The sequence below is a fragment of the Salvelinus alpinus genome, chromosome 3 (genome assembly GCF_045679555.1).
Source record: "Salvelinus alpinus chromosome 3, SLU_Salpinus.1, whole genome shotgun sequence".
Taxonomy (NCBI): domain Eukaryota; kingdom Metazoa; phylum Chordata; class Actinopteri; order Salmoniformes; family Salmonidae; genus Salvelinus; species Salvelinus alpinus.
The window spans coordinates 59795515-59820516 of NC_092088.1; the positions used below are offsets into that span (position 1 = coordinate 59795515).

Here is a 25002-nt window from a genome sequence, read left to right on the forward strand (position 1 = left end):
TCCTTCCCTCAGTAAGAGCATTGAAGATAGGTCGTGGCTGGGTCTTCCAGCATGACAACGACCCGAAACACACAGCCAGGGCAACTAAGGAGTGGCTCCGTAAGAAGCATCTCAAGGTCCTGGAGTGGCCTAGCCAGTCTCCAGACCTGAACCCAATAGAAAATCTTTGGAGGGAGCTGAAAGTCCGTATTGCCCAGCGACAGCCCCGAAACCTGAAGGATCTGGAGAAGGTCTGTATGGAGGAGTGGGCCAAAATCCCTGCTGCAGTGTGTGCAAACCTGGTCAAGAACTACAGGAAACGTATGATCTCTGTAATTGCAAACAAAGGTTTCTGTACCAAATATTAAGTTCTGCTTTTCTGATGTATCAAATACTTATGTCATGCAATAAAATGCGAATTAATTACTTAAAAATCATACAATGTGATTTTCTGGATTTTTGTTTTAAATTCCGTCTCTCACAGTTGAAGTGTACCTATGATAAAAATTACAGACCTCTACATGCTTTGTAAGTAGGAAAACCTGCAAAATCGGCAGTGTATCAGATACTTGTTCTCCCCACTGTATATACCACGGCTGTCAGCCAATCAGCATTCAGGGCTCAAACCACCCAGTTTATAATGAAGAATATACCCCACTTTGTAGCATATTACCCCGGTTGAGCCTTCTGATTGGAGGCTGAGGATGAGGAGGAGATGGAGGAGGAAGATGTGCTAATGACCATGGATCTACTGCTGGAGGGGGAGAGAGTCCCTGGGAAACCATAGGAGCTGTTGTCATCTTGGTCTTGGTCTTGATCCATGTTGTCTGTTGGGTCCGGTGCACTCCGCACTAAGATATCCCAACCACTCTTCACCTTATGTGAAACCATCTCATCATCTGTGGCATCCCCACTGTCCCCCTATCACCACACACACAAACACACACACAAACTATTTAGTTCTTTTATTGAAACTGACTCAACATGCTCTTCCAACCCAGCACCAGGAATTTGTGCAGGAGTTCTCTAATCTCTACTGAAAATTTGTTTTCTCACCCTAGTCACAGCCTTCTTTTTCTTTTTATTAGAGCTACCAGTCTTCTGATTGGAGGTCACAGTGAGATGGCTGCTCTTCTGAGCTCCAGACTTCTCCATGCTACCAGCACCCACACTCCATCTCCTGCCTCCAAACAGCTCGATGGCCTGGGCTAGTGTCGGACCCTCGTACCTGCCATCCTCCTAGAAGACAGAGGAACACTGTTGAAGTGCTCGAGTCCAGGACTCACTCGTGTCACGATTTTCATGACTGGTGACACCATTAGTGTCACCTGTAGTGACTCTGACTCAGACTGGAACACTATGGAATTGGGACTTAACTCTGACCTGAGGTTTAGTAACTTGACTCCATCACTACATCACAGTCCCTCACCTGATAGAGGTTGATGTACTTCCTACGGAGCCACTGCAGCCTTTGATCAGGGAACCTCCTCAACCTCCTGTGAGCAGCTAAGAGGGCCTGCAGCCCAGAATACACCATCCTAGCTGTGTTTCTGGGGGCCACAAAGTGTAATAACCTGTTGTCTGTTGTATGGAGCCCATAGAGCAGAGTCACCCCACACTCCTCCAGGCTCAACCCACATGAGAGCTTGTTCTGCAGGCATACCGCCTGAATGTCAGCCCCTGGATGGCCCATGAAGACAGCTTTAGCCACGGAGAGATCCAGGAATCCATCCGCCAGGCCTTTCAGTATGGACTGCCCGCAGTACTGAGGCCTGCAGTGTGGGAGGGTCTGACCACCAGCCCCTGACCCGGTGGGGCTCCGAAGTTTGGATGAGTCAGGGACAGGGCTAGAACCAGTAAGGCCCCCACCGCCACTGTGGAGCTTGACCCAGGTGAGGACACAATTGTCAGGTTGGAGTCTGAGCAGGCAGCGGGCAGTGAGGTGGGAGTCCTGATCGTAATGGATCACAGTAGCGCCCTGCTGGAGGAAGTGCTGCACGTGGGGGTGGAGGGTAAGGATGTACCAGGGGATGAGCTCCGTACCATGGGCAAAGGCCTTCTGAGTCCTCTCACCACTACCCTGGAGGTCTGGGTCTTTGCCCTGTGATAGGTCAGATGGGTCACTCGCAGAGTCGGAGAGATCGCCCACGGTGAACCTGACCAATTACGGAGAAGAGGGTTTTCAGGAGAGGAAAATTACCCCCAAAAACATTCAAATGAATGCAGATTATATACAATTAGACACCAACACAAATATTTCTAAAGAAGCTAAATGCAAAACAAATGATAATGCATTGACAATTATATTTAACACAATTAAATATTGAAATGAGGAGCCAACTTCACCTAGCTTGTATCAGATAGCAGATCAACATATCGTATGGTGTTGTGGTACCAGTGTTTCCAAATTTTATTGACACTCTCTAGCACAATCAAAGCCAAAATCCAGCACAATCCACTAAAAAGTTAGGTGCTTCCATTGTGAACACTTACTGGTTGCGGTAGCCGTCCATAAAGGAGTTTTTACGTGAACCAGGGATGCTCCCATCACCAGCCCCTCCGGACTCCTCCCCATCCTCAGACTCCATACTGCGGTTGCAGCTACGGATGGTCTGTAGGATGTTATTGACGGTTCCTTCCTTCTCTGGTTGGTTGAGCCCATCTGGCCCCGCCCGTTGCAGGAAGTTGTCCTGTCCGTTGTAGTCAGAGAGAAACTATGGAAAGAAGACATGGTGGCGTTTAAGATGGGAACAGTTACTAAAGTATATTCATGATGAGTCGGGTTGTGTGGAGATTCACTTTTGGCCTAAAGGGATGGACTTTGATAAGAAAAGGTCTAATGCACTTGATATTTGGATAGAACTCACTAAGGCCTTAATTGGTCCACACACGCAAACAGTTGTGAAGAAGGCATGACAGCGCTTCTTCCCCCTCAGGAGGTTGAAAGGATTTGGCATGGGCCCTCAAATGCTCAAAAAGTTCTACAGCTGCACCATCGAGAGTATCTTGACTGGCTGCATCACTGCTTGGTATGGAAACTGCACAGTCCTTGATTACATGGCGCTACAGCGAGTGGTGTGGACAGCCCAGTATATCTCTGGGGCCCAGCTCCCTGGACCTCTATATCAGGCGGTTTGAAAGGAAATTGTTAAAGACTCCAGCCACCAAAGCCATAGACTGTTCTCTCTGCTTCCGCACGGCAAGCAGTACCGGAGCAACAAGTTTGACACCAACAGTCTCCTGAACAGCTTCTATTCCCAAGCCATAACACTGCTAAATAGCTAACAAAATGGCTACACAGACTAGCTGTATTGAGCCTTCCATTTTGTTTTTATTTTCCCACTGACTATGCACAATCGCACACTCACTCTATCCACACTCTACACACTCACTCACACATACACGCACACGCACACACACACACATTTAATTTGCTCACACACACATAACACGCACACACGTTCATACTGACTCCACAGACAAGCGCACACACTCACATACAACCATCACACACGCTGCTGCTACTCTGTCTATAATATATCCTGATGCCTAGTCACCTTACCCCTACACATATCTACCCCTATACCACTCCAGTATCCCTGCACATTGTAAATATGGTATTGCCACTGACCCTGTATATAGCTTCTTACTTTCTCATGCTCTTCTTACTTCTATTTCTTGTGTTTTTGTTTTACTTAACTTTTTTTGATAGTACTAAAAATATTGATTACTGCATTGTTGGGGAAGAGTTTGCAAGAAAGGCATTTCACTATACTTGGGCACGTGACAATACAATTTGAAACGTTAAACTTGTTATTTAAATGTCGTGTAAGGAATATCACAGAAGGAAGTATGGGAAACAACAGGTGAAAACAGGTACAGTGATGTCAATGCTCTAACTTGATCCTAGATATGTTTTTACTGTCTTGACAACTCCTATGGCCATTGTCACAACCCCCAAACAGATCTGGGACCAGGCAAAAAAATTATCATTCCTCACCTCCACAGAGTCCTGTGAGCTGAGGCGTGGTCTGAGGCTGATCAGGCTAGCTGCTCCATCCAGGGCCTCCCCTAGCTCTCTCAGAAAGACCCCACAGAAGGGCACTACCCTGCAGCCCGGGATGTGGAGGGCACGCGAGACCACCTTCCTGTACTCTGCAGATGTCTCGTGGTGCGCCATGGCATCCTTCAGAGCACGCATGGTCTCGATGTTCGACTGGTCCATGAACTGCCACATCTTAAGCACCTTGCGAGACCTGAAGGGTAGGATGGGGGAGATGCTGAGTGTGAATAGAGAGATGTAGAGTGTTCCCTTGAATAATTGGTTCTATCCTTGTTTCTACCTGAGTCCAGCCAGGAACTCCATGACGGTGTTATAGTTTCCCATGTTCCAACAGCACCTGGCCACATGGACCAGACATGAGAACACCTCTCTCTTCTCCTCCATAGAACCGGCTGTCATAATCATCCACGTCACCCAGGAGCTCACCTGGAAAATACAGTAACTGTAAGTGTAACAAACTGGGTGTGAATCCTGGGTTACCTTTGTGTAACAGGACTGTGTTAGCCTATTGAGCTAAAGCCAAGGCATTAGCTCTGGAAGCCAACACAAGTCTTCAGGGGCCTCATTTAAAACCGTCGCATAAATTTCACACTCAATTTCTGTATGCGCCATTTCTGAAAAGTCTGTGCACATACTATACATACAGTTGAAGTCGGAAGTTTACATACACTTAGATTGGAGTCATTAAAAGTTGTTTTTCAACCACTCCACAAATTTCTTGTTAACAAACTATAGTTTTGGCAAGTCGGTTAGGACATCTACTTTGTGCATGACACAAGTAAATTTTACAACAATTGTTTACAGACAGATTATTTAATTTATAATTCACTGTATCACAATTCCAGTGGGTCATAAGTTTACATACATTAAATTGACTGTGCCTTTAAACAGCTTGGAAAATTCCAGAAAATGATGTCATGGCTTTAGAAGCTTCTGATAGGCTAATTGACATCATTTGAGTCAATTGGAGGTGTACCTGTGGATGTATTTCAAGGCCTACCTTCAAACGCAGTGCCTCTTTGCTTGACATCATGGGAAAATCAAAATAAATCAGCCAAGACCTAAGAAAAAAAATTGTAGACCTCCACAAGTCTGGTTCATCCTTGGGAGCAATTTCCAAACGCCTGAAGGTACCACGTTCAACTGTACAAACAATAGTATGCAAGTATAAACACCATGGGACCATGCAACCGTCATACCGCTCAGGAAGGAGACGCGTTCTGTCTACTAGAGATGAACGTACTTTGGTGCGAAAAGTGCAAATCAATCCCAGAACAACAGTAAAGGACCTTGTGAAGATGCTGGAGGAAACAGGTACAAAAGTATCTATATCCACAGTAAAGTGAGTCCTATATCGACATAACCTGAAAGGCCATACAGCAAGGAAGAAGCCACTGCTCCAAAACCACCATAAAAAGACAGACTACGGTTTGCAACTGCAGATGGGGACAAAGATCGTACTTTTTGGAGGAATGTCCAAAAATAGAACTGTTTGGCCATAATGACCATCGTTATGTTTGGAGGAAAAAGGGGGAGGCTTGCAAGCCGAAGACCACCATCCCAACCGTGAAGCACGGGGGTGGCAGCATCATGTTGTGGGGGTGCTTTGTTGCAGGAGGGACTGGTGCATTTCACAAAATAGATGGCATCATGAGGCAGGGAAATGATGTGGATATATTGAAGCAACATCTCAAGACATCAGTCAGGAAGTTAAAGCTTGGTCGCAAATGGGTCTTCCAAATGGACAATGACCCCAAGCATTGTGGCAAAATGGCTTAAGGACAACAAAGTCTAGGTATTGGAGTGGCCATCACAAAGCCCTGACCTCAATCCAATAGAAAATGTGTGGGCAGAACTGAAAAAGCATGTGTGAGCACGGAGGCCTACAAACCTGACTCAGTTACACCAGCTCTGTCAGGAGGAATGGGCCAAAATTCACCCAACTTATTGTGGGAAGCTTGTGGAAGGCTACCCGAAATGTTTGACCCAAGTTAAACAATTTTTAGGCAATGCTACCAAATACTAATTGAGTGCATGTAAACTTCTGACCCACTGGGAATGTGATGAAAGAAATAAAAGCTGAAATAAATCATTCTCTCTACTATTATTCTGACATTTCACATTCTTAAAATAAGGTGGTGATCCTAACTGACCTAAGACAGGGAATTTTTACTAGGATTAAATGTCAGGAATTGTGAAAAACTGAGTTTAAACGTATTTGGCTAAGGTGTATGTAAACTTCTGACTTCAACTGTACATAAGCCTACTTCAATGTAAAATATCAGTTACTAATTTCAACTGTATACCGGTATTATAAACAGCACTGCCTATGATATTGCAAAACTTGAAATACATATAGACTATCTATATACTAGGCTATTAGGTCCAAGTAGTGTCGATCATTGTCACGGATGGGCTATTGCAGCAGATGACCACACCAAGTTCCACTCCTGTCAGCTAAAAACAAGAAGATGCGGCTCCAGTGGGCACGCTATCACCAACACTGGACAATTAAGGAGTGGAAAAACATTGCCTGGTCCGACAAATCCCGGATCCTGTTGAGTGATGCTGATGGCAGAGTCAGGATTTGACGTAAGCAGCATGAGTCCATGGACCCATCATGCCTGCTGTAAACGGTACAGACTGGTAGGGATGTACCACCGTCCAATTTGCAGAAACTGCGTGATGCCATCGCGTCAGCATGGACCAACATCCCTGTGGAATATTTCAGACTTGTCGAATCCATGCCCTGAAGAATTCAGGCTGTTCTGGAGGCAAAGCGCGGTCCGACCCAGTACTAGATGGGTCTACCTACTGGCCGGTGAGTGTGTTCTGCAATGATTATGAAAATAAAATAAGTAGGAAAAGATTCTTGTGTCTAATTATACGTTTTATTTTATACCCCTTTTTTCTCCCCAATTTGAATCTTGTCTCATCGCTGCAACTCCCCAACGGGCTCGGGAGTCATGTCATGCATCCCCCGAAACACGACCCGCCAAACCACGCTTCTTAACACTCGCCCGCTTAACCCAGAAGCCAGCTGCACCAATGTGTCGGAGGAAATACCATTCAACTGAAATCCGAGGTCAGCCTGCAGGCACCCGACCCACCACAAGGAGTCGCTAGAGCACGATGAGCCAAGTAAAGCCCCACCGGCCAAACCCTCCCCTAACCTGGACAACACTGGGCCAAGTACCTTAAACCACTGCACCCTAATTATAAGATTTCCATGTCTAATTATTTTAGATTCTAAAAATAAAACAGATTTTCGCTCTTCTCAATAATGGTTGCATTGTTAATATGTTTTGCTGTTTTTAGTTTTTTATGAATAAGCTTTTCATCCTATTCTCCATTTGCACAAATATTACTTATCAGCTTGCAGTACAATATTTCAACAACTAACAGATGTGAGCACATCTGTATGCATGGTCTAAAGTTTGCGAGGAGGTTCTCACTTCAAGTTAAATTTGTACAAATGCCCACTTTTGCGTGACAACTTGTGCATGCACATTTTAGGGGACATTTTGTACGTGTGCACGGTTTATAAATGAGGCTCCTGGTCTCAGGCACAGTTACTCTGAAGGTGGACCAACGATGCCCCATGCTGAGACACATAGCAGGTTAGTTCCCAGCTAGCACATTTGGTTCCTTTGAAGTTGTGGGAACGTACGTTTTTGGTTTCCCATTGGTTCTGGGAACGAAGCCATAAGTTTCCTGACCTGTAAAATTGAGTTTGAGTTTGTTCTGGGAACGTCAGTGTTTAAGGTGAAGGGAGGTTCTGAGAACATTTTACTATGGTTCCCTGAAAGTCTTCCTGGGAGGTTTTATTCATATTCTGAGAACGGTTTATGATTGTTGTTTCTTATCATGTTCTGCTATATATTACACTGCTAGCTTAGGTTAATGGTTTTGAACTCCAAGCACAGATATATATATTTTTTTTACATTTATGTAACCTTTATTTAACTAGCCAAGTCAGTTAAGAACAAATTATTATTTACAATGATGGCCTACTTAAAGGCAAAAGGCCTCCTGCAGGGATGGGGGCTGGGATTAAAAATAAAATAAAAATATAGGACAAAACACACATCACAACAAGAGAGACAACACAACATTACATAAAGAGAGACCTAAGAGGATAACATAGCATGGCAGCAACACATGACAACACAGCATGGTAGCAACACAACATGACAACAACATGGTAGCAACACAACATGGCAGCATCACAACATGGTAGCAGCACAAAACAGGGTACAAACATTATTGGGCACAGACAACAGCACAAAGGGCAAGAAGGTAGAGACAACAATACATCACACACAACAATACATCATAGGACACATGGATATTAATTTGCTTAGGCCAACAAACCTGAACACACTTAGCAAGATAGAGGATAGAGAGAGTGTATATGGTGAGAACGGAATGTATATGTTTGTAAATAATATTCTTAGAAAGTTCTTTGAACATTTATTGTGGTTTTTATTGAATTTATTGAATAAGTTGTCCTCGATAGGCCTGAGCTCTGACGCCTGTGTCACGGATCCGTCTGGAACTTTCATTGCGCACACCTGGCCCCTATTCCCACTGATTGTATTTGTATATATGTGCCCTTTGGTTTCCATTGGGCGGTCGATTATTGTTACAATGTCCGTTGGTGCGTGTGAGTATGTGCTGTGCTGTGCTGTGCTGTGCTGTGCTGTGCTGTGCTGTGCTGTGCTGTGTGTTGTGGGCTTTCGTGCCCTTGTGGATTGCGCAGATGATTACGGGTCTCGTCCCGTGTGTTAATCATTGTGCGCGTGTCTTATTTACTCAAGGTACTCCTCGCTCTTTTGTTTGGGTTTCAACCCTGTGTTTTTGTTACGTGTCTGTTTGGTCTTCGTCCCCGTGCCTTTACACGGCACGCCGTAATTTGGAGCTTAATAAAAAAAACTATTACGCATTCCTGTGCCTGTCTCCTGATCCTTCATACCAACGTGACAGCCTGTTCATGGTTTTACGATTATCTTAGTGACAGAACTCAGGCCATCGTGATTGATAGGGTTAAGTCTGAATTTCTTGAATTACCACAGGGGTCATACCACATGGGTCAATTTTGGGACCTGTTCTCTTCACTACTTATATAAAATCCAATGGTCAATCAGTAAAAAAGTAAACTCAATCTATTTACGGATTATATTATTATGTATGTTATTTCCCCGACTGTTGATCTGTCAGTGTCAAAATTACAGTCAGATTGAATAACTATGCAGAAATCCCTTGATAATTTTAAACTTGTGCTTAATTCAGGCAAAATGAAATACATGTTATTTTTACACTCTCGTAAGAATGTTTCAGATGAACTACATGTTCACTCATTAGATGGTTCTCCAATCAAACGTGTTCCCGTATATAAATACTTAGGTATCTGGATTTGACGTTTAAAAAACATATAAATGAGCTGGTTAAGAAGCTTAGATTGAAAGTAGGCTTTTTCTACAGAAACAAATCGTGCCTTTCTCTAAGCAGTGGGAAGCAGATTATTCAGTTAACCTTTTTATCTGTTCTTGATTATAGTTATATAATTTATCAATGTGGAGCTGCTACTACTCTTAAACCTTTGTATGCAATCTACCATAATGCCCTTCATTTTGTTACAGGTGACAGTTTTGATACTCATCACTGCATCCTGTATCAGAAGGTCGGCTGGACTTCGCTAAAGACCATAGATTTCTACATTACTCGCTTTTTGTTGCCCTTCTTCATAAACTTCCGTCTTATCTAACATTGCTGATGGAGTATAGACACCTGAGTTACCTAACCCATTCACAGGATTGGTTAACTCTTGAGGTTCCTACAGTAGGGTCTCCACCAAGCTAGGTAAATCTGCTTTAAGTTTTAATGCACCGTATTGCTGAGTTATGTCTCTCTCACCTCATTGAATCTTGTGACCAGGTCCTCTACAGCATTGTGGGGCCGTCTGCAGCCAGCCATAAGATGGGGTTGTACAGGTTGGTGCGCCTGCCCCTGGGGCTGTGGCTGATCAGGGCCCCCCAGGTCGAGGGTGAGGAAACAGAGGTAGTCCAGGGGTAAGATCCGGCTGTATAGATGCAGCTCCTGCTCCATGAGGACGTAGGCCATCTCCTCCGGGAAACTGACCAGGGGACAGAGGTCAGACAGCTCCTTGTTGACCTCCGTCAGCGGAGCTGCCGGCACCACGCTGGACCCCGCCATGGGGGAGTGCAGCTGGCGCTCTGAGGGGGAGGGAGGAAATAGGGAGGGAGAAGGAGGGAGGGGAGGGTGAGTCAAGAGGGAGTTAAGACAGGAGGAACATACTGTAGATTGTTTCTGAATTCCAATGTGTCCCCTAGCCCCTACTAATAGACACTTCCTGTAGAACTGAATGGATCAGATAAGTGTATGCAACATGGCTATAGCTCTATCCTTCTCTCTGATAAGTCAGGTAGTATTTTAACCACATTTGATTAATATACATGTCATTTAATTTATTATGTAAGCTGACTTGATTCAATGCTTATTCAACTTGAATTTCATAAGATTCATATTGGTTATGGGACCTTTCAGGACAGCCCAGCCCAAGGGACTTGTGGTGATACAGGGAGGAGAGTCGTTGTCTCCCCTGTTGCCGATGGACAGAACCACTTCCAGGAGGGTCCCTGAAATGTAGGTAGAAACGTCAGTCCTCTGTAGGGTTGCTCGGTAGCTAGACGCCCCTCCTCCTCCTGGCCATGGCAATGTGGCCCTCCTACGACACAGATCCCTCCTCTCGGCAGACGTCAGCAGCTTCCTGGAAGAAAGGAGTAGCTCTCCGGATCTGGCCACCCTTACTTCAGCACTCAGAGCATGGCATGCCTGGGAAGACAGAGGAAGATAGTCGTGTTCAGCAAGGCAAAACGTTTTGCTACGGAAAACAATTATCTTCGTTGTCATTGGACAAATTCAGATAGTAGTCCCTAAATGTTAAAAACTTTTCTCCATACAGTAGCCTTTCTCATAAAATGTGCTATTATAACACTGTGTGTGGGCCAATTCCCCCTCAGGAGACTGAAAAAATGTGGAATGGGTCCTCAGATCCTCAAAAAGTTCTACAGCTGCACCATCGAGAGCATCCTGACTGGCTGCATCATCGCCTGGTATGGCAACTGCTCAGCATCCGACCCCAAGGCGCTACAGAGGGTAGTGCGTACGGCCCAGTTCATCCCTGGAGCCAAGCTTCCTTCAATCCTGGACCTCTATACCAGGCGGTGTCAGAGGAAGGCCCTAAAAATGGTCAAAGTCGCCAGCCACCCCAGTCATAGACTGTTCTCTCTGCTACTGCACTGCAAGCGATACCTGAGGGCCAAATCTAGGTCCAAAAGGCTACTTAACAGCTTCTAACCCCAAACCACAAAACTGCTGAACAGTTAATACAATGGCTACCCAGACTATTTGCATTGGATCCCCCTTTTTTTACTCTGCTGCTTCTTGCTGTTTATTATCTATGCATAGTCACTTTACCCCTTTCTGCATGTACATATTAAATGATTTGTATTCCATTTTAGCCTGACAAAAATCTATATGAAGTGTCTGTCTGCTTCTGAAATGCAACTTGGCAGTTAGTCTAATATCAATACATTGTTGTTTGTCTAATGCATTTGTTTGAGTATTAAAATATTGTGAAAATGATAGTTGTGATATTAACAACGATTCTCAGTCAACAAAGTAGTGCCATTATGAAGAAGAGGCTCTTCTGTTGCTAGGTGACACATCTAAAGACAGTGCACCAAAAGCCCCATAACAATTGTGTCACAAACACCTTTAAACCCCCACCCCCCTCTCTGCCTTGTCCCTGGCTCTTGGACCTACAGTACTAAGCTTTTTAGCTACATGGGAAAACCTGATGGATGTGAACCAACCTAATCAAGCAACAGGAATTTTGGTCAGACCACATGGAGAGACAGTAGTAGAAATGTATTGCTTTCGTTTCTGATCTGTGTATCTGACATGTAAGTATTTCAATTCTCACATTGTAGCATTGTTGCATGTTAGCTGTAGGCAGATGGTGGAAATAGTACCCAATTGTCATACTTCAGTAAAAGTAAAGATACCTTAATAGAAAATGACTCAAGTAAACGTGAATACTATTTTAGTAAAAGTCTTAAATTCATAAAAAAAAAAAAAAAATTATGCTTAAGTATCAAAAGTAAAAGTATAAATAATTTCAATTTTTTTACATTAAGCCAACCAGACGGCACAATATCTATATTTATTATTTATTTACGGATAGCTAGGGGCACACTCCAACACTCAGACATAATTTACTAAAGAAGCATTTGTATTTAGTGAGTCTGCCATATCAGAGGCAGTATGGATGACCAGGGATGTTCTCTTGATAAGTGTTCGAATTGGACCATTTTCCAGTCCTGGTAAGCATTCAAAATGTAACAAGTACTTTTGGGTGTCAGGGAAAATTTATGGAGTAAAAAGTACATTATTTATTTCGGAATGTAGTGAAAAAAAGCTCAAAAATATAAATAGTAAAGTAAAGTACAGATTTAGTAGTACTTTAAAGTATTTTTACTTAAGTACTTTACACCACTGGCTGTAGGTAAACCCTCTGATCCTGTAAAAATAATACAAACATTAAAAAATTAAGTAAGCTTTATGAGACATCTTTTTGAGTGCGGACCCACACCTTTTTGCTTATCTAAACCCTCTGAACCTGGGGAGATGGTTGTTAGCCAGTATGTGGAAAGATGAGAGGGAAGGTCAGGAGCAGCACCCTTGGAGGGCGCCCACCACCATAGTCCCTCCCCGACTGTGTATTTTACCCAGTGTTGGGAGAGCGAGAGGAGACAGGGAGCAACCCCCTACCACCACCATCACCACCCCTCCTGAGGACCTCTAGCCCCAAACCTCCACCAACCCTCCGTAGGACCCAGGACATCCAGCCCGCACCCCACCACCACCCCTCTCCAGTCCCTTTTGGCTGTTAGTCAGTATGGGGAGAGAGGAGAGAGAGAAGTCAGGGAAGCGGATCCAGCTGGCAGAGCCTAACAGACATTGTGCTTTAGCTAAACCAAATATTTACTCCCTGGAGTCGAATATTCAGAAATTATATTCACATCATCCTCACAGCACTTTATCCTCCTTCGGTTCCTTTAAAGGGTATGGAACTCATAGTCATAAATTATGTTATTCTCTCCAACACATGAATGAATGCACTAATGAACAGACACATGCATGCACCAGACACACACGCACACGCGCACGCACGCACGCACGCACGCATGCACGCACGCACGCACGCACGCACGCACGCACGCACACACACACACACACACACACACATGTTAATTCTTATAGAATGTCTTCCATACTCCATACTTCTATATCTATGTGCAGATATCATACACAACAGGTTGTTAGACATAAAAGCCTTGAGACATGGCTACATTGGTAAAAGTCAATAGCATCAGTATTGACAGATTTGAATTGTGCTGTTGTTGATTTCTGTACCCCGACGGTTGCCCCAATCATATTGTATGATAACAGTGTTTCCCCTAGGATTTCTTTCAGCAGTGGTGACAAGGGTGGGGTGCATTACTACTAGCATTAGCGCAATGACATGCTAGTTCTTCCAATAGGCTTCCAGTCTTTGAGCAAACGACTATTAGTGTAAAAGCGCGTATCGACAGCAATATATATATTTAAAAAATTACATATTTTTTTGCAGCGGTGGCAACAATTTAGCAGCGGTGGGCAATGAACGTAGGGGAAACACTGTATGATGATGTCCTATTTCCAGTCTACCTTTGACAAAGTTAGCATATTTTTGCTAGCCTCGTCCCAGACTCCCAGTTGTGTCTGTGCTGTCTTGCCAATGACCAACAACCATAGGAGTTGGCAAGACAGCACAAACAGATCTGAGACCAGGCTTTGCATCATTTAGTTTAGCATACCGACTGTATCATCTGAATGCTCAAGTGACTTACTCTTTCCTCCAGCACTCTCTATGGCATGCATCTCAGGTCTGGAGAGCGTCAGGACTGACTAAATATTTTGTTTTCCAGGACGTGTACGTCCCCTTGCCCGGACTGGCCTGGCCCGGCCTCCATCCTTATCAAGGATCAATCAGCCATGTTTAGACAGTCTGATACCTGCACAGCTCCACAGGCTCCACAGGCTCCACGGCCACATGCTTTATCAAACTCTGGGTCATGTTCATTAGGCACCAAACGTAAGAAAACGGACTTAAACAGGGAGGGTCTATACCTGAGGGGTATACTACAAAGTGGGATCAATAACTTAGCCAATACATTTGCATAAATATTCTGAAATAACCTTTCATTTTTTTTAGAAAGATAAGCTTGAAATGGCCATGGTCTAATAGACTTGACAACCAAAAACACATATCTAAGTTTAGCTTTGAACCAGAAAATCAATTGTTATTTCTGGTTGTTTATCAGCTCCCTGGATTTGTCCAATAAGAACAGCTTATTTTTGTTATCCGTAAGACATTTTTTTCCGAAAAACATTTTGCCATGATGAATATGACCCAGCATGAGCTGGGCTGGACCAGAGGCCTCCACAGACGTTGGGGAGAATGGCCGTCAATGGACCTCATTTGTCAAATGGTTGTATCTCGTCATTCTCACTCAAAGCTAAGGATTTTGGTCGATTTCAACATGATCATAGGGTGCATCACAATTGTCTATAGTGGTGTCCTCTCCTCATCCACTTCATTATGTACTGATCATGAGGAAGGTGAGAGCTGTATGTTAGAAGAAGCCTTAGGATTTGCATATACCTGTTCATTTCAGAGCAGGTGACGAAAGCCTTGGTTATTGAGATGCACAGTGTTCTTATATTTGGTTTTGTCAATTTTGTAAAGTTTCAATATTTGAAAGAAGAAAGTGAGTTGTAGTACTACTTTCCATTCAGCTTGTTGCTAGTACTTGTACAACGATTTGTAGGTCTAAACCAATAACATTCTCTCTCAAATAGTAATAACTGTTTATTACCATCTGTCTTTAAACTACTGATAAACTCTTTACAACCCCTTTAGAAATGTTACATTAATGTTAAGTGTCAGTCAAATACCTTTCACATATTAAAAGTTGAACTCATGTAGTCAGTTTATACATTTCTGTCTGTTTAAATTAAGCAGAACACATACTGTATGTTTAGTCTAGAGGGGTGAGAGAGAACACCCTACTACCTTTGATAAATGCTTCCTGGAGACCACCATCATCCCAGTCCCCAAGAAAGACAAGGGGACATGCCCAAATGACTATCGCCCCTTCGCACTCACCCCGGTCATAATGAAGTGCTTCAAGATGCTGGTCATGGCCCACATCAAGGCCAGCATGCCAGGCACACTGGACCCACTCAAATTTGCCTACCACTCCATGGATGATGCCATTTCCTTCATTATTCACACAGCCTTAATGCACCTGGACAAGAGGAACATCTATGTGAGAATGCTGTTCATTGACTACAGTTCAGCATTCAACACTATTGTTCCCTCCAAGCTCAACACCAAGCTCAGAGCCCTGGGTCTGGACACTACCCTCTGCAACTGGATCCTGGACTTCCTGACAGGCAGACCACGGGCTGTCAGGACCAGCAACAACACCTCCTCCACACTGACTCTTAACACAGGGGGCCCCCAGGGGTGTCCCTTTGCTAAGTGGCTTTGCATGACACTAACTCCATCATCAAGTTTGCTGACGACACCATGGTTGTTGGCCTGATAAGAAAACAATGCCAAGTCAGCCTATAGGGAGGAGGTATGTGAACTGGCATTGTGGTGCCAGGACAACAACCTCTCCCTTAATGTCAGCAAAACAAAGGAGTTGATTGTTGACTTCAGGAAGCAGCAGGGAACATGCCCTGATCCACATCAATGGGACTGCAGTAGAGAGAGCAGTTTTAAGTTCCTTAGCTTCCACATCACCGATGACTTGATATGGACCAACAACACCATCACTCTTATCAAGAGGGCACAACAGCATCTTTACTTCCTAAGGCAGCTGAAGAAGTACTGCATGCCACCCTGGGTCCTCTCCAAATACTACCGCTCCACCATCGAGAGCGTCCTGACCGGTTGCATCACGGCCTGGTGTGGGAATTACTCCGTCCATAACAGCAAGGCCCTCCAGCGGGTGCCCCCACCCATCCAGGACATTTACTCAAAACTGTGCCTGAGGAAGGCCTGCAGCATCCTCAAGGACACCACACACCCCAGCCATGAGCTGTTCAAAGACTCCAGCCACCCTAGTCATAGACTGTTCTCTCTGCTACCGCATGGCAAATGGTACCGAAGCGCCAAGTCTAGGTCCAAGAGGCTTCTAAACAGCTTCTACCCCCAAGCCATAAGACTCCCGAACACCTAATCAAATGGCTACTCAGACTATTTGCAATGCCCCCCCCTCCCCCCCCCCTCTTCTCCTCTAATACAGTGCTGCTACTCGATGTTGTTATCACTTTAATAACTCTACCTACATGTACATATTACCTCAACCAACCGGTGCCCCCGGACATTGACTCTGTACCGGTACCCCCCTGTATATAGTCTCGCTATTGTTATTTTACTGCTGCTCTTTAATTACTTGTTACTTTTATTTCTTATTCTTATCCGTATTTTTTTTTAACTGCATTGTTGGTTAGGGCCTCGTAAGTAAGCATTTCACTGTAATACACCTGTTGTATTCGACACATGTGACTAATACAATTTGATTTTGATTTGATTCACTACCTTGCCGTTGGGCAGACAGTATCAGAGCATTAGGTCTGATACCAACAGGCTCAGAGAATGTTTCTATCTACACGCCATGAGACTGCTGAACACTTGAACTGGACTGACCACCTGCTCTGACTCTCTGCACCTCAGCACTCACACACACACACACACACACGCACATACACACACACACACACACACACACACACACACACACACACACACACACACACACACACACACACACACACACACACACACACACACACACACACACACACACACACCCCCCTTCCCCAAAACACATGTAAATATTGGACTATAAATTGTGCCTTCCTGTATTATACTTATGCTAAAAAATGTATTCTATTCTACTGAGCCATTAACTTTATGTTCATATTCTTATCTTTTATTATTTCTTATTGTTGTTGCATTGTCGAGAAGGAACCTGCAAGTGAGCATTTCATTGGACAGTGTAAACCATGTGTATCCTGTACATACAACTAATACAACTTGAAACTTCAGCCATCCATAGAGCCTTCAATAGACTATAATAGTGCAGCTCTTGTCACAAGGATGCATGTACTGTATGTTTTCTAATGAAACCCTGTGAAATGATAGTTGAGAAGAACATGTATGGAGCCCTTGCAACACTGTCATGAGCAACTGCCATAAGCAACACTATGCTTGGTAGGGTTTTACAAAACAGTTGATCAGTATCAAGGTTCTCGGATTACGTTCCAGCCGTCTGAAGACCGACAAATTGGACCCACATTTGCCATCAGAAAGACAATCATACTCTAATTTGAGCGATCCCCACTGATATGAATAGCAAAGATTATAGTATGCATGGTTTGGTAGAAATGTTAGTAAAGTACTAGTGCTTTCTTTGAATTAACCATCTGAAAGAAAGAGAAAATATATTCTGACTTACATTAGAAGATCATGCCTAATGTGATACAGCATCCAAAATTGGTGAAAGTCAGTAAATCCAGAATAGTCGTGTCATGTCTGTATGTTCCAGTTTGTAGTGGAAGAGAGAGGAAGAGAGGAGGGAGATATGTTTGAGACACGAGAGAGAGAGCATGTCTGAAACCTGAGAGAGAGAGGGAGAGAGAGAGAGAGAGTTTTGGGACAGCTCCCCTTATATGGTTAGGGAGACTGGACATTAGTAAGAGGTATTAGGAAAATAACATTACCTTTATATATAAAACACACATCACCATCTCTCATCTCCTACTGTAAACCACTATAGTGACTACATAGCCAGTATTAGCCACTGTGATGTAATTCACCAATGACTCTACTGTTGGTTCATTCAATAGTTCTCTCTCTCTCTCTCTCTCTCTCTCTCTCTCTCTCTCTCTCTCTCTCTCTCTCATTATGGCAAAATGGTAAGTGTTGCAGATAGATATGAAATATGAAGCATAGACTAATTACAGTTCTCAGTTCTGCATTAAAAACAGCCAGGTCAATACAATGTTTTTTTTCTTGCAATGATTTGGTGTCAGAACTCCCTGATGACAGGAGTTGATACAAGATGCCTTGGGCTTCAACTAAAATATACAGGGATAAATTATCACAGCTCATCAGATCTGGGAAGAAAATAGTTGTCTTTTTTTGTTTATTTGAAAAGACAAACTTTTCAAATACTCAAGGTAGTCAAATATAGTTTATATAGAGTTTCAACTAAAATGCAACTATTTTCTTTGATATTCAAATAAAGCTCTCAGAAAATGTTGAATACCTCTCAGAAAACCAAATAATATTTGAAGGTATTTGAATATATGCAAGTTGTTTGAAAACAAAAACAAAAATGTATTTGATGTCTGCCAAATATTTGATGAAGAAACAAAAATTACAGCACTTAGTTTGATTAGTTTAAATATATGATCATAAGCACATGGTTTGGAGGGCTCTTAGATATTAATCTTAATATAGCCTATTTTCTAGAATGAAATAAATAAGGGACATGGAATCCCCTCAACATTATAGTAGACCACTTCTGTAGTATCAAATTTACTAACAAATATATTTTCACAATGAGTGAGACATAAGGTAACACTTATGTTACACTTAACACTTAACATCAAGTTTTTATACATGTGTAGTAATTTTGTAATTATTACAATAGCAGCATTGTTGTTTCATAGGACTTTGGAAATTGCTTTATAATTGCATAAATAATGAAATTATTACATAAGTGGAATAAAGCACAGTCACTTCCTCTTGTGTACAGTAGTTACAAAAACTCTCAGCGCATTTGTATGCAATAAAATGCAATTACCAAAGCATTATGTAACAACATGCTAATAAAAGGTTGCTCCAAAAGTAATGACAGTTTTATTACACAGGCACAAGAACAGTCTAATGTTAAGTGATACTGAGAATGATAACAGTAACAACATGTCCCCCCCACATTTTGAAATTGCATTTTTGTCCCCCCCAGTTTTATCATTGGAATGTGATACAAAACGAGGCATCGGTGTGCTTTAGGACCATGCGGACGTCTCTGAGAAGTCGGGTAGACTGGTTGGAGTGTTTATCCTACAGGATTAAAAATATATATATATAGAAATAAAAAGATTATGTCCTCCCCACTTCTAAAACCAAAGTTGCGCCCCTGGTTACAACTATATATATATCCCAGGTCTGCAGCTCATAGACATATGCCTGCATCTTTTATATCATATTGTAAATACATTTGATCCCAATGTGATGTATTTCAAAACCAAGACAGCAATGTTTTTTGCCACACAGACATCCTACGAAAGGCTGCAGTTTGGGTGATGGGTGAAAATCTCTTTACTATATAAACAAAGCCTTATTTTAACGCATTGGTCGGCAGTGAGTGCACTCAAGACACACAGAGGACATGCACACATGCACACACAGTTACCAATCACAATTGTTTATTCAATTGCCTAGCTGTTATTTTCAATGGAAATGTTTTCTTTCACAGAATTTCCCCTAATAATTCTCTGAATTGTCCTTAACCCTGACCCACAGTTAAAAGTTGTATGTAACAAGTGTTGTGTTTTCTATGAGTTCAGCCAACCCTAAAATGACCTATTTTAACCTTGATCACCTGATTACTGACATAGATTCTGGCATTATTTTGTACAGAAACGACTTAACCAGGATCTTAAAGTCTTATTTCTGCTGAGTTCTGTGGTGGTTCTGCACAAATCAGTGGAGGCTGGTGGGAGGAGCTATAGGTAGGCAGGGTCATTGTAATGGCTGGAATGGAATGATTGGAACCATACTAAACACATCAAACATATTGAAACCACACGCTTGACTCCGTTCCATTGATTCCATTCCGGCCATTATAATGAGCCTGTCCTCCTATAGCTCCTCCCACCAGCCTCCTCTGGTACAAATACCTCTTGTACAACAAGAGTTGGAGTTAATTCAATTTCCATGGCTGCCAGTTAAATCAAAATTCAAAAGGCACTCACACATCTGAGCTATCTTGTTGCAGGTTCATTGTAATAAAAAAAGAAGAAACCATTTAAATCAGCCATATAATTTATTTTCAAAGAAGTGCAATTAGTTTACCGGAATTAGATTTAAATGTTATTGCCCAAATTCAACTAATAAAGTATTGAAGGCAGACTGTTATTTATTGATAAGTTGAATCAGGAGTGTTATTGCTTTGACTGAAGCAAACAGCAGTGTTTTCCAGATTGGACACTTCTCTGTTCCAAGGATTCAAGTGGGCAGTACCAATATGTAGTTTACCACTAGGTGGCAGTCTAATCCACTGTATTGTTACCGGCAGGGTGGAGTCTATTGCCACTGCAGAATTAGTACTGAATGAGGTCTGCAGTTGGTTTCTATCCCAGATTGACACTTTAAAGCACCATAACCCCTCTGAGTTTATGCCACTCATCCCCCTCTTTATGAATGTACTCATAAACTATTTATTGTGTGGGACCACTGTACACACATCCTGTTTTATTAACTTTACATACACACAAAATGATTGAGGGTAAAAACAAAATATAGCCCGAAGGCTTATTTCCATTATGGTAAAATATATTTATTCGAAGTCAACACAAACATCACCATCACCAGTTTTCTCTAATCATCCTTATCTCAGAGGTTCTTCTTTCCATACAGGTTATGAATATTTTGACCTGCTCTGGGTCTATCAGCCAAACCATTAGCAAATTATGGACCAATAAGTAGGCTAAGTATGTAAGTTATTCCTTTCATTTCCCCTGAAGCTTGTTGTTTTTGACTCGGCAACACCTTAAAAACAAACTCTGGAGTGTGTGTGCTTTGTTTTCCACTGACTTTATTTGTTTCTCATGGTTAAGACTGTAACCATCTGCCAAGTGATTGTGATGTAATGGTGTAGCCTAACTTTTCCATTGGGTGTGTACCCACTGGAGCAGAGAAGCAATCCCAGACCCTCTTTCTACATCTCAAATGGCATCCTATTCCCTATATAGTGCACTACCTTTGACCATAAGGCTTTGTTGAAAAGTAATGCACTTTAGGGAATAAGGTGCTATTTGAGACACACCCTCTATAATACAGGCCTCTAGTGTTCTACTTAACTTTTAACCACCCCTCCCCTTTGCTCTCCTACCCGGTTACCCCAACCCCCATTTCCCCTGCAGCTCCGTGAGTTTTGTCTCACACTGCACTGTGTGTAGTAACTATTACACACTGTAGCAGGGGATTTCACACACATTTTTCCTTTTTGTGCCCCGCCGTGTGTGTGTGTGTGTGTGTGTGTGTGTGTGTGTGTGTGTGTGTGTGTGTGTGTGTGTGTGTGTGTGTGTGTGTGTGTGTGTGTGTGTGTGTGTGTGTGTGTGTGTGTGTGTGTGTGTGTGTGTGAGTGTGAGTGTGTCCAGTGCAGTCTAGGGTAGTAAGTAGATTTTAAACTAAAAGTGACACAGTTTTGCTCAATGGAACCATGAAAGCTAACTGTGTGTATGTTCTTACCTCAAAAAACATGTCTCCTTTATTTCCAAGGTGAGGTTTACATGCTTGCAGATGTAGACTCTGAGAGGTTGAACTGTGCCCACTGTATCCACTCAAGCGACTGTATTCACTAGGCCCAGAGAAACGGTCCCTTCTGCAGACAGCGTCCCACGCTTCCTCACTGATCCTCCACGAGGGTAATGTCCTGATGATTGCCCTAGTCCCTGTACACACAGACTTCTTCACCCTCTGGTTATCCCTCAAGAACCTACGGACCAGGACCGTCGATCGCTCCCTCTTATTATATACCAAGCTATCCTCAGTCTCGCAGTCAAATCCTAACCTATTGTTTGAAGCCATCTTCAAAGCTGTGGGGCTTTTGGGAGAGCCGTTGGGAAGGAGTGCCAGTGTAGAGCACCTTTGCGTTTTGGCCTTGCCCCTTGGGCTGATGTGCCCATCTCTGAGTTCGTGGGCACAGCTGGTGTCAGCGACTGTTGATGACGTCATCTCCTCTACGAGACAGAAGGCGAAGCTGCCCGTAGCGACTCTTATGGGGGAAGATGGGACTGAGGATGCTGAGCCTGACAATTTTCCCTCTACAGCCTCCATGCCTCTATCACCTAAGGAGGTATCAGAGTAGAGCAAGCCCTGAAACCAGTTCTTGCCCCTACCTGGGAGTGTCCTTGCATTACACAGAGGAGACAACTCCTGCGACTCCAACTCCTTGACACTCCTACGTACATCTGTACCATGATGTACTACGGTACCCACAATGCTCTGTGTAACATATCCTGTTTTATCTGCTGTGTACGTCTGAGGTGAGATCCCTGCTCTCTGGACTGGAGTGTTACTGTCAGAGTCATTGCAGACGTCTGTGATCTGTTTACTTTGGCTGCAGCACAGTACACAAGGCCCAAGGCCCTTCCTGCGGCTTATGCCACAGCAGCAGCCTGAAGGTTTACTGGCAGGCACAGTCACACACACTCTTTGTCTCGATCCAGCATCCAGAGACTCCACTGAACGGCAGCCATTGCTGGAGTGTTTATCCGGTTGGAATGGCGGTGGCGATGCATCTGTGTCATCAGAGTGTAGTTGGACTTTAACTCTCCGCTGGGTCCCATGTGGGCTCCTGTGCCTTACAATCCCATGATCTATCTTCTCGGCACGCGTCTCTGTCCCGTCTGTGTTGCTGGTAGAGAATTCCTCCAACATAATGCCGGCCCGCCTGCCTTTCTGTGTCTTCCTCCTTGTTGGTATTCAGAGACGTCAGAGCGAGAGGTGGGTGCAGGTGGAGTCCACAACAGCTGTGAACACCAGGAGAGTCAACGCTGCATGTTGTCTGGGAGATGCGTCCCTCTGTGCACACTCAGAGATTGACTTTGCTGCCGTGCCGGCCAGGCAGACACATCCCTCGTCAATCTGCAGGGGACAGCAGGAGAACCCAAGTTAGCTGAAAAATAGAACACACAAAAACTGTTTTGTGCTGAAGACTGTCCCAAGCCAACAAATTAGATTGTGTCCTAATGATATCTATTGAACTCGGAATACAAACAAAATCACAACAAGATAATTATTATTAGCTGTAGTGAGAGGTTTGAAGTTGCAGTGCCAAGTTGTCACTGGATACTGGACAATGCACCATAACCTGTGAAAGGAAAGTGACTATGATGTGATGATTGAAGGCAGATGAACCATACAATCAGTCTTCCCCTCACTTTCCCTGCCTATGGCCAAACACTTTCCCTGCTTATGGCCAAACAATGTGAGAAAACATTAAGATCGGATTATGAGGTAACTGTAACAGAGCTCTGTGCAGTGACCTACATGCATTAAAGCTCCTAAAGTGGTGAATGAAAAATAGTTAAGAAAGTATTGTACCCCATTCTGCTACAGTATAACAATGTAAAACCCTGCATTATCAATGGTCTACTCACCGACATATCACATGAAAACCTTATTAGAATAATCGAAAGTCAAACGACTGAAACTTCTCAACCTTTTCAGCCTGTGATCTTGTTGAATGGTTAGGTCTTCCTTACCTTTGTGTGAAAGGTTGGTGTTTCTCTCTCCAGATTCAGTTCCAGCGGACCAGATGTGTCCCTGTTCCCTCTCTATCCACAGTAGGCTATAAGAAAAGAGGGGGATTGGGAGGAGAGGAAAAGAGTGATCAGGGCAGAGGGAGAGAGGAAAAGAGAGGGATCTGGGAAGAGGGGAAAAGGGGGGAGCCACAGAAATAGGGATCTCACCGGGCAGGGCTCCCTTTACAGAACTTGGCAGGACAACAAGCTGAAGCTTTTTTCAGTTTTTCCCCTTTTTTTACTCACAGCTCACTGGATTATTTTGCAATCACACTGGACAGAACCTAATGCTAATACCTTCACAGCTTTTAAAGTGGCAGTCACTTAAATAGCCTTGTTTTTTAACGGCCATTTATTCAATCAGAAATTTGTACCATCACCCTCATGCCAATATGAGTTTAAAATCAATCATATGAGTTGACCATTCAGAAATTAAACAAATATATGTTTCAAGTTTTAATGTCACGTGCACAAGTACTGTGAAATGCCTGTCTTGCTAGCGCCAAACCCAGCAATGCAGTAATCAATAAAGCATTACACAGTAGAACAAAAACAAAACAATAAATAAATAAGAAGAACACGAGAAAGTAAGTAAGCTATATACAGGGTCAGTGCTCATGAAAACATACAGTACATGCATCCTTGTGACAAGAGCTGCACTATTATAGTCTATTGAAGGCTCTATGGATGGCTGAAGTTTCAAGTTGTATTAGTTGTATGTACAGGATACACATGGTATACACTGTCCAATGCACAGATTGCAGGTTCCTTGCAGGTTCCTTCTCGACAATGCAACAACAATAAGAAATAAGAAAAGATACGAATATGAACATAAAGTTAATGGCTCAGTAGAATAGAATAAACATTTTAGTATAAGCATAATACAGGAAGGAACAATTTATAGTCCAATATTTACATGTGTTTTGGGGAAGTGTGTGTGTGTGTGTGTGTGTGTGTGTGTGTGTGTGTGTGTGTGTGTGTGTGTGTGTGTGTGTGTGTGTGTGTGTGTGTGTGTGTGTGTGTGTGTGTGTGTGTGTGTGTGTGTGTGTGTGTGTGTGTGTGTAGAGTCAGTATTAATGTGTGTGCATGTTATGTGTGTGTTAGAGTGTTTTTATCTGCTTATGCACTCTCATTTCAACACCAAACCCACCACTGGTGTGCGTGGCCAAAGAGCTCTATTTTCATGTCATCCAACAAATGTAAATGCCTGGAGTTTG

General features: G+C 43.2%; 1 protein-coding gene across 1 annotated transcript in view; it reads right to left on the reverse strand.

The window, feature by feature from the left end:
• LOC139571035 (1-phosphatidylinositol 4,5-bisphosphate phosphodiesterase epsilon-1-like) overlaps positions 1–23894 on the reverse strand; it is a 41162-nt gene extending 17268 nt beyond the window's left edge. Inside the window, exons 1-10 of the mRNA XM_071393516.1 lie at positions 23747–23894; positions 21729–23157; positions 10603–10897; positions 9959–10278; positions 4323–4468; positions 3980–4235; positions 2473–2693; positions 1409–2135; positions 1036–1218; positions 653–900 (exon numbers count right to left, since the gene is read on the reverse strand). Coding sequence (XP_071249617.1) covers positions 653–900; positions 1036–1218; positions 1409–2135; positions 2473–2693; positions 3980–4235; positions 4323–4468; positions 9959–10278; positions 10603–10897; positions 21729–22919 — 3587 coding nt within the window. The 5' untranslated portion in view covers positions 22920–23157; positions 23747–23894. The remainder of the gene's footprint in view (positions 1–652; positions 901–1035; positions 1219–1408; positions 2136–2472; positions 2694–3979; positions 4236–4322; positions 4469–9958; positions 10279–10602; positions 10898–21728; positions 23158–23746) is intronic.
• Between the last annotated feature and the right edge of the window lie 1108 nt (positions 23895–25002).